This window comes from Suricata suricatta, chromosome 15 (assembly GCF_006229205.1).
Source record: "Suricata suricatta isolate VVHF042 chromosome 15, meerkat_22Aug2017_6uvM2_HiC, whole genome shotgun sequence".
Lineage (NCBI taxonomy): Eukaryota > Metazoa > Chordata > Mammalia > Carnivora > Herpestidae > Suricata > Suricata suricatta.
This window is the reverse complement of record NC_043714.1, coordinates 63,973,859-63,984,153: the sequence shown is the minus strand read 5'-3', so window position 1 is coordinate 63,984,153 and position 10,295 is coordinate 63,973,859. Positions and strand designations below refer to the sequence as shown.

The following is a 10,295-nucleotide window of genomic DNA, read 5'->3' as shown; positions in this document are numbered from 1 at the left end:
CCAATCACTCTGCTGTGTTATTTTAAAGGAAGCACAATACTATCCCCATGGTCAGTCTGACAAGCATCCTTATAGGACCTATTTTCATAGAATCATAGAACCGTTCTGATTTCACAAAACAGCAGGTGAAGGGACAGAAGAAATCAAGGAGTCTCATTCCCATAGAAAGATAAGCAAATAAAGGGGTGCCTGGGTGACTCAGTTGGTTGAGCACCCGATTCTGGATTTCAGACTCAGGGTCGTGGGATTGCCACTGAGCATGGATGGATCCTGCTTACGATTCTCTCTCCCTCTGCTCCTCTCCCTCACCCATGCTCGCTCGCTCTCTCTCTCTCTCTCTCTCTCTCTCAAGTATAAATAAATAAAGGTGAGCAAATAAGAACTACAGTGGCAGACCTGCTTCTTCAAGGTCAGATAGCAGAAGGGGTTCAGAGTTAGAACGGCACCCCAGTCACAAGATGTCTGCTTCCTCGCTCGTGGTTCCCTGAGTTGCGGGAACACACGCATCCAACCCCCATCCATCCATCCACTATCCATCCGTGTTGACATTGGACACCTTTCTTGCGGCAAACACTGCGCCGGGCTCTGGAGAGTCAGGGTGAACCAGACTGTCACAGTCCCTGACCCCAGGGAGCCTCCCATTTCGTGACCAAGTAGGACTGAGGTGGGGTCATCTGTTTCCCAAGGGTCTACAGTGCCTGGCACATGGTAGGCGCACAGGAAGGGTTTGGTCAGTTAGGTATCTCTCATCTTGGGCGGTGCTGCCACCTTTAAGGCTGATGTGCTGAGTTGTTTTGAAGAGGCAAATGGAGCCAAAGGCTCCATATTTGTTTTTGTTGTTTTTGTTATTGTTTTTATTTTATTTTATTTTATTTTATTTTATTTTATTTTATTTATTTTTGAGAGACAGAGAGAGACACCATGAGCAGGGGAGGGTCAGAGTGAGAGGGATCACAGAATCCGAAGCAGGCTCCAGGCTCTGAGCTAGCTGTCAGCACAGAGCCCAACGCAGGGCTCAGACCCATGAACTGTGAGATCATGACCTGAGCCGAAGCTGGAAGCCGGACATTTAACCAACTGAGCCACCCAGGCGCCCCAAGTTTCCATATTTGTATCCATCTCAAACCCCGTTCTCTAATCGTCATTCTACCAGAAGACTTTATGGGGCAGTGTGCAGACACAACAACAACATTGAGCACGGAGTCCAAAGATCCAAGTTCAAGTTCCAGCTCCAAGCTGCTTACTCCTGAGTAGCTACTGAAAGGCACTCGCGCCTCAGTGTTCTCATCTACAAAATGGAGCAAATAATATTTGACCTGCCTGTTTCACTCAGCTTCTGTGAATATAAAAGGGGGAAGGGAAACGGGTGGGGGAGGAAAAGAATAACACTTCTAGAAAGTTCTCTATGGGTAAAAGGTAGTGAAGATGTTACTTGAAGGATTCACTCATTCATTGAGGACACAAAGGGACTTAAAAGTGATCAGCTTCCCAGCCAGCGCTCCCACGCTCTCATTCCAAACGTCTATAATGTGACTGGGTGAAATCGCCCCAGATTTGTTCCTACCTTTGAAGAGATTAATGTATCTGTGGCATTACATGCCATCCCAGCCAATCCTGACCCATATTTCTCTGCATTCGGTGCATGTAACAGCAGTACTCAGAGGTGTTGTAACCTTAATTGCTTGCAAAGTGTTTTGAAATACTTAGATTAAAAAGCTCAGGGAAGTCCAAAGTATGCCAGTGTGCCGGGGGAGCTCGGCCGGGCTCCGTCTGGATTCGAGGGAGCAAGGAGACATGGCAGCTCAGATTCAGAGGCTTCGGGAACTTGGAGTTTAAGGGTCCTATTCCCGGGATGGCCCCAGACCAACCCCCAGCTTCCTAGTTTCTAAGCTACTCAGGCATTTGGCCATTTCCCCCGCGCTGCTTCTGGTGTGTTTTTTCCATTTCTCTTAAGTTCCTGGGTCATGAGGCCTGAGTTGCATTTACTTTGGTGTCGTAGGTCTCCTTCCTTGGGTGATCTCAGCCTGAGTCCTAGAAAAAGGCAATCGTGTCATCTGTAACTTCTGTATGACTGTCATTTAAACCCCAAGCTCATTCATTCCATTCTAAGTTTTACCGTTAAAAGAGGAGTTTCAATTCTGCCCCATGGGAGTGATGGGCGGGGAGGGGGCAGGGGCAGCCAACAGGAACCGAGAGGGCCCGGAAGCAGGCCCGGGAGGCGGTCCTGGGATCCTGGCCGTATTCGGTGTTCTGGATCCAGCCAGATCCTGCCACACTGTCTCTTCATGCTCAGTTTGTGAAAATTCAGAGCTAAACACTTTCAGGTACATTTTTCTGCAGACTTGTTACGCTTTACAACCTAAAGTGTTTTTTTAAATCACTCTCGATGCTGATTTACTTCATTTAAAATCAATTCTGATGGAATAGTGAAGCTATTAACCTAATAAAAATCCTTTCTCTCTTTACCGTTGTGATTCAAAATACCGTCGCTTTAGTTTTTCCACCCTTTATTTCCATTTTTACACTTACAGGGGGAAAAAAGGAAATGCCTCCATTGGCCATTTTAATGAAGTCGAATGCCCCGGAAAGGGGGTGGGGGCACAGGGAAGGCTGGTGTCCCCACAGGAAGCCTGGGATGCCTTCGGGGCCCCACGCAGCCCTCTAACAAGATTCTGATAGATTTCCACGTCTATACTTTTCTAAGTGTCTGTAGCTTTCATCAAAAAAAAAAAAGCCAGAGGGATTCTTCCAACTCAAGGCTTGTTTATGTTTGCTCCTCTTTAATGTTTCTTGGCTCCATATCAACCAAGGGCCCCCACCTACCTGATTCCACCAAACGGGCTTCACCCATCAAAACGAATTTGCCCACTTCAGTGGAGGACGTGAATGGGTTCATCTCTGCCGAAGGTCGTTCATAATAATCGTCTACTTCTGCGTTTCCCCGGTGATATTCCAAACCCTGAGGCCAGAGACCTTTGCATCCCCAGCATGAAAACTGCGCCGGGCAAAGGCAGATTAGGACTCCAAAAAAATGCACTGCGCCTATTTACGAAACCCGATTTATTAAAATGTCTCTACAAGTCGGAAACGGTCGTCTCACCGTTCACAGAGATACACATGTACAGGAAGGATCTAGTGTTTCGAGCTTTCCCAGCAGAAGCCCCAGCCCGCCCGGAGTCCTCAGCCGGGCACCGTGTCACAGATACAACAGTGGAGCAACCACGAGCGTGTTAGTGCGACACGAGGCCTCTGCCCTCCTCTTCTCCGAGTCCCATGATTCTGTCAAGCTAACATCGCCCATGATCATTCACATTTCACGTGGTTCTAGACACGCGGGTTATTCAGACAGACACAGACAACAAACCAAGCCTCCGAGCCAAAACAACAACACATATCGGACGATAGGTATAAAAGGCAAAATATATATACAAAGTACACAGTACGTGAGGTATACACAACATTCTCACAACACAGGTTAGTTGTTTGCCAAGGCGTAGCCCTTAAAGATGACCTGCCCATCTCTGGTGCCATTTCTCGAAATACAGTATGTTTGGTTTACCCGTTTAACCACCTGATTTCAGTACTGAGACATTTACAGATATCTCGTGGGTTCTTGGTTGTTTTCTTAATGCGAGTTTTGCAGTTGCTCTGTGAAGTGACATCTTTCGTAGGTAGTGAGTTCCCATCTCTGGAGGCATTCAAACAGAAGCTGGATTCCCACCTGAAGGAAGAGGAAGTTGGAGGGGGAGGGTTGGGAGACGGCAGAAAGAGGAAAACGTTGGACCAGATACTTTGAAAGTCTCTTCCGACTTTAAAGATTTGGGGCTATTTCACTCCGGATGCTGATTATAGAGATGTATTCATAAACCACATCAAATTTAAAATAGTAACAAGCCATCATGCAAAACTGCAGACGTAACATAACGCCAGAGGCAGACCATATCCATGAAGGGGATGCAAGTGGGTCTGAGGATCGTCGAAGACGATCCAAAATCCACTTTCTCTGAAGCACAAAGATGTGTACCATTTGCTCTTGGGAGAGGCGAGGGAGTCCCCCTATCTTTCTCCTCCTCGGCAAAATGCTCCACCCTGAGATGGTCTTGAGGAGAAAAATGGATACAGGCTGACCCGTTTCAGGGGACCCAACCAAGCGAACGGTTTCCGAGTGCTCAAATTATCGTTACAAATCTGCAGTCTCTCTGAGCTCAGCGTTCTGAAATAGCCAAGGAGTTTGAATCTCTCGTGAAACTCCTCCCAGGTTAGCTGGTAAGTGCTTTAACAGCAATGACGGGGAAGTTTCAAGGTCAGATAGAAGGCATCAGTGCAAATGAGGTCTTGGCAGGAAACGGAGGATCGAGTCTGGGTTCGCGGTTCAGGCAGGGTCCTCCAACACTCTGCTCCAAAAACGGAGCACGGTCATTGGTAACTTGAGTGTGAAAGAAAGGGGGTGTGTGTTAAACCAAACCAAAAAAAGAAAAAAAAAAAGGAACTTTCCAACAGAGAAGCTGGGGTAGCGACCATCTAGCTCCCAAAGACAAGTTCGAAGATGGCAGGTTCATTGGCCCAAATGATTTTGTCACCCTGTTAAAAATATGGTTATTGCCCAGAATGCCACTGTGCAACTCACTTCCTCTCCCTTTAAAATTTAGAGTTCCTTTCACTTGACCACACACGCTGTAGAATATCTCCATACTCTGTCACCTACGATGATGCAGAACCCTAGCCCCCACCCCCCCACCCCAGCATCGGACAGTGGGATGGTTGGTGAGGGTTCCTTAAGGGCAGCCGTTCAGAGTGTGCGATGCTCGACCGACAGTCACTCCTCACAACAAGTAAGTGAGCGGGGGGGCACGCTGAGGTCAGCAGCTACAGTCTCTGCGCCGTCACGTGTCTGGCTGGCACCGTGCCGAGAGGCCTGTCCATCTTTAGAAATGGAAATGCTCTGTGTGAGAATTGAGGTTTCTGAGGTTTTGGGATTAGCAGAAGAAGGAACTAATGTCACTGTCCTCCTGGTACTCTGGAACAATCTGGTCTGAAGTTCCTATTTCTGAGTCGACGTATCCAGGTTCCAAGACCGACTCGAACCAGGGATGGAGTAAGATCTCGGGGGCGGTGAGTCTCTCGGAAGGCTCCCGTCTCAGGAGGCTACGGATGAGGCATCTGGCTTTGGGGGAAACGTGGTCAGGAATGCAGAACTGTCCGCGGCGGATTTTGGAGAAGAGGGCACTGGGGTCTGAGTCATGGAAAGGGTATCGTCCCACTAAAAGGGTGTAGAGCATCACCCCCAGGCTCCAAACGTCAGCCGCCTTTCCGGAGTAGGTCCCCGTGGTGTTGAGGATCTCGGGGCTCACGTAGGCTGGGCAGCCATGCTTGTCCGACAGAGCGTCATCTTCCCCCTTGATTATGTGCGTATCTTCTAGACTTTCCAGTCTGAGCTGGCTTCTGCAGGAGAGGAAACAAGCTATTACTTCCAGATCAGCGGCTATGAAAAACAAGGCCTCCTCTATTAACAGTGCCCACAGGCACTGAAGGCAAGGGCCCAAGGAATGCCATCTACCCCTTCATCCAGTGAACAGTACCCTGCAACCGCCACCCAGGACTCAGGATTTCACAAGCCAGTACAAACTGCAATAAACATTTGCTAAGTATCGAGAGAGAGAGAGAGAGAGCGAGCGAGCCTGGGGAGGGAGGGTATGATGCAAAGCCCCAAATACTATTCATTATGCTGGAGCTTAGAAGAGATATCCTAATAGGGTTACACAATTTACAAAGTTCACATTGCAGAAGTGGGAGCTGGTCCCCGGGGGAATTGCTGACATTTTCTACAAAAGCCATCAGGGAAGAACAGAGTATCCTATTTCTTCAGCCCTCTCCCTCCCCCCACCACTCCATGCATCCTACAGGCCCATCTTATTCTTCATCCATTCAACTGCCAGGGCTACGTGGGCCCACGCTTGGCATTACGGAACACGGGACCCAAAGTCACTGCTATTATGCACATATGTCAGGCTGACACACACACACAAAGGGAACTCTGTCCACCTGGGCTCAGGTCGTAACAACTTGATGAGAAAGGGGCCAGGAATGTTAATGACATTTCTCGGGGTGTTTTAATTGCAAAGAGCACTTGGCCTGGACCAAGAGGTTATGTGAGCAAACAGAAGTGGCTGATGGATTCCAAGGATGCGGGGCCTGCAGACATCCATACACACGGATGGGACCTCAACACCCGAGCAGATTTACTCTCCATGGTTGGGGGGGGGGTCTCTGTCTAGGTAACAGCTGAAGTCTGAAACATCTTTCATCAGAGTCTCTCTTGTAGAGGTGCAGGTGCCTCCTTATTCAGATCCAGTCACCCACGGTTCACGGGTCCCCCCCAAAGCCAGAGCCACGTGGGAGGGGGGACCTTATCCTCTTTCCTGCTTCTCTGAAATCACCCCGTTTCAGCAAGTCACTTGTGGTAAAGTCAAATGCAAACATTTGGTACCGGCTAATGGGTCAATTTCTTTTCCTCTCAAAGGTCTGGCTGTTGTGTGTGTGTTTTTTTTTCCTTCCTGCCTTCCTGTTCCCTGGAGTGTAGTATACATGTGCTAACTTCGGTATGTCCTCAGCCTGACCTCCCCGTCGTTATGTAAAATACCCATTGGTTCTGTAAACGGAAAATATGACTCAACCCGCACTGTCTGCCCCTGATTGGCTGCTGTAGCACTAAAACCCTGCACCTGTGCTGCTTACACGAACAGCGTCAGCCTGCCATTGCTTAACCCTCGGGTTGCCAAACTCCGTGCACATGACAGTCGCCTGTGCAATGCGGATTTCAAAAGCTGGTAAGGAGGTGTGTAAGGCATGTTTCAGAAAACATCAACATATCAGAGAAGCATGTTCCAGGAATTGGAAACTTCTCCATTGCAAACACTCGGCTTTTCTTTGCTAATCGGTATGTTCCAATAAGTATTGCAAGGTCAGGTACAAAACCAGGCTTTATGGCAACTCAACCCGGCGCTCCTTCCTACAATCTGGAGGTAAGGGTAATAGTGCACAGGTTGGGGAAAGCCCCGCATGGGAAGCTACTGCAAGAATCATGCACGCCCATCTACAATTCTACAAGAGTATTCTTGCTCTTAACCTCTCCACAGGGATGTAGCCCACTCTTAAAATCAGGTGAGCTTTATCTCCTGCAGCTTCCTGAATTCCCTGGTCTGAAACCACAACTCTGAATCTCAGTGTCTCATTATTCTCTTATTCTCAAGCTCATCTTGTCCTTTAGGAGGTAAGTCATGATCTATACTTAGCCACCAATTCCAGCCAACTTCCATTTATTATTCAATGTGGCTATTTTCTGAAGATGTACCCACACAAGAGGTCTAAAGAGTCACCAGACGATGTGAAGAAAGGACTGGGCAGCCAGCCTGAAAGGGAACAGGAATACGGTACAGAGGAGAAGGGCACAATTCTGCAAAGACAACAGTTTAGCTCTGTGATACTTTCTAGGTACAAAAAAAAACAACAAAAAGTCCTGCTTGGTAGAAGCAAGGATGTGACAACTTCCTTTAGGGGTCAGGTTGTGACAGGCAGGGTGGCATCCATACCCCAGAAGAACTGACCGTTCTGACAACAATGGGGAATAAACTGGATCCTGGAGTGGAAGGGGGGAGGTCATCCTGTCACCATGTGACATCCCCCAGAAAGAAGTACCAAGGTGTCCCCGGGCCACATCCACGAGAGTGCAGAATAAACCAACCTTGGCCACGGCTCCTCAGGAGAGGACTTCTAAATACTAAGCCTGGGACAACTGAGCCCTTGGCTTTGATTTGAACTCTGCACCTCACTGCACCTAACCGTGCCCTGGAAGGCCACAAGAGGAGCCGCGGGGGCCGCTCACCTCTCCTCCGTGGAGAAGACAAATTTCCTAAGTTTCAGGTCCCCAAGCACGATGGCCGACTGGTGGCAGTGGGCCACTGCGGAAACAATCTGCTTGAAGAGCCGGGCGGCCTCCTCTTCCCGCAGCCTCTTCCGGCTTCGCACATAGGAGTGCATGTCCCCAAAGTCCTTGTCAAAGAAGACATAGGCCTTGGTTTCCCCAAGGATCACCTCCACGATGCCGGTGATATTCCTGTGTGACGGCAGCTGGATGTAAGGCCTGATTTTGTCCTGGTAGTGTTTAATGGGAAACACCTGCAGAGAGACGGGGACCCATTTAGGAGGCTGGGAAAGCAGAGGCTGCCTTCTACACCCCCGACTGTGGCTCGCGATCTCTGGGCTTTGCTCCACCGCAAGGCTCCTTTCATTCCCGCCCCACCTGCCTCTAACACCCCAGACCGGCAGCATCTAGAGCTCTGGGCTAGCAAATTATCACTGGGTTTCCACACGGATGGTTTAAAGACCTGTCGTCTACACACGTTACCTCCTTTCCCGAGGCCATCCGCACAGGAGAGCTAGGCCCTACAGCCCCCGCCCTCCGCGGCCCTCCCTTGCTTGCAGGCCAGGAAGTAGCCCCCACAGAAGGTGGCCCCTCTCCGGGATCTCCAGGAGCTGAAAAGCCGTCCCTGAAAATGCACGACTTCTGCAGACCCAAAGTGCTCAGCACACAGAGAGCACAGAAGGTGGCCAGGCTGCAAACTCCAAGTAGAAGATTGGAGGGGCTGGGGAACACGAAGATCTGCCATTAGTCAGAAGGAACAGATGACTCGCAGAAAAGACTGTGACAACACAGCCTTAAACAACCTGCCTACAGTCTGACTCAGGTATAAGCAGCCTTGAGTTAAAATTGTCGCAGGAGGGTATGGGACATTCTCCAAGGGTTTTTCATTTGTTTGTTTATCTCCCCCCCCCACTGCCCCCCTCCTTGGCCCCACCTTCACCAGGGAAATGGGTAGTATCTCCTCTCAGAAGCTAGCTGGTCTCTTTAAGGGCCTTTTGTTTAGTCCGGTTACTCATATCCTAGACTCAACTGGAAACGGTGACACATGGGCTGTCACCATCTGGATTCAGCTATTATCTGCTCAGAGGAACTGGAAGGGGTTGCACAATGGCCAGACCCACCCCACCTCTGAGGCCTGGCTGCCCTGGCACCAGCTAGAAAAATCTCTCTGCCGCCCCCCTCCCTCTCACCCCACCCTGCCCCAAACCGCTCTTAGCCCCGGTGCCCTAGAAGAAAAGATTGCCCCCTCTTTCTCCTGGGCTTGAGATCGCATTTGGAATTTCATTCAGGCCGAACAGTAGGTGGCAGCAGCAAGCCCAGGGAGGGGAAACGCGGGTGGAGTTCAGGTGAGTTGCGGAAAACCCAAGAGCAACTTCAACTGAGGAGCGACCCCTATCTTTTCGGGGTTGAAAAGGAGCAGCCCGGAAGCTCTTTGGGGGGGTCCGAGACGCGGGTCAGGCTCGCAAAGGCTGGGCTGTGGGAAATGTTCTGTGTCTTTGGGCGCCGGAGGAGCACGCGGGAGGATCCTGTTTCTAGAAGTGCTATCTCCTCCGGAAAGAAATCGCTCAGGTTCAGAAGAGAATCGCTGGCCGGAAAATAAAGACATGAATGGAAGCGAAGGTTCCTGGCCGATGTGGGCTTTGCAACACTTCTGCGCCAGACAAATCCCCCGCCCTGGCTGGAAGACCACCCCAGACCACTCTCTGGGGTCGGGATTGGGGGGTCGGAGATGAGGTTCTCAGCCCAAGTGAGGGTTCAAGCCGGAATCCCCAAGACCCGAGCCTGACACGGTCCTCCCACTCCCTCATCACCCACTGCTGAGCCCGGGTGCCTTGAAACCCCAGCAAGAGAGCCGCCAGCTGCTCCAAGCTCCAAGGAGGCACCCACTGCAAGGCGTCCTTCCAGGACAAGGGGCGGGGAGAGCGAGGAGAATGAGAGAAGGGGAATGGCATGGCCCTGGAATCCATTTCAATTCCACAACTTATTTGGAACGCCGTGCGCTAAACCGGGCGCTAAGGCAAGAACGGAGATAAAGCCACCGAACACCGCACTTCCTCTTGCCCGCAGAGTCCCCATTACACCCCTCGGTCCGAAACTCCTCAATCCCCCAAAGGGGGAGCCCGACCAAAGGCCGCCTACCACGCTCAAGTCACCGCAGGTGGCACCCGAGGCCGAGACCCCAAGCACCTCTGCGGGCTACCGCGTCCCCGCACCGCCCCGGTGGGTCCCGACCCGGGGTGGGGGGTGGGAGGGACGCCTACCTTGCAGCGCAGCTCGCGGCCGGTGTGGATGCACAGCGCCCGGGACACATGCTCGCGCTCCGCCAGGGGCAGCAGCAGGTAGTCGGCGATGCGGCTGGGCCCCGGCGCGCTCC

General features: G+C 50.9%; 1 protein-coding gene and 1 long non-coding RNA gene across 3 annotated transcripts in view; one reads left to right on the top strand and one right to left on the bottom strand.

Moving 5' to 3' along the window:
- Positions 1-3,043: 3,043 nt before the first annotated feature.
- Positions 3,044-9,073, bottom strand: TRIB1 (tribbles pseudokinase 1). Of its 2 annotated transcripts, none has more exons than XM_029923531.1 (3): positions 8,856-9,073; positions 7,883-8,175; positions 3,044-5,442 (listed from the first exon to the last, which is right to left on the bottom strand). In XM_029923531.1, the coding sequence occupies exons 2-3, from the start codon at positions 8,035-8,037 to the stop codon at positions 4,977-4,979; spliced, it is 621 nt and encodes a 206-aa protein (XP_029779391.1). In that variant the 5' UTR covers positions 8,038-8,175; positions 8,856-9,073; the 3' UTR covers positions 3,044-4,976. The 2 variants fall into 2 exon arrangements, with proteins under 2 accessions (XP_029779391.1, XP_029779390.1); XM_029923530.1 differs by lacking the exon at positions 8,856-9,073 and adding an exon at positions 8,405-8,801.
- Positions 8,917-10,295, top strand: part of LOC115279026 — an 8,321-nt gene continuing 6,942 nt past the window's right edge. Inside the window, exon 1 of the long non-coding RNA XR_003903163.1 lies at positions 8,917-10,141. This is a non-coding gene — a long non-coding RNA (uncharacterized LOC115279026). The remainder of the gene's footprint in view (positions 10,142-10,295) is intronic.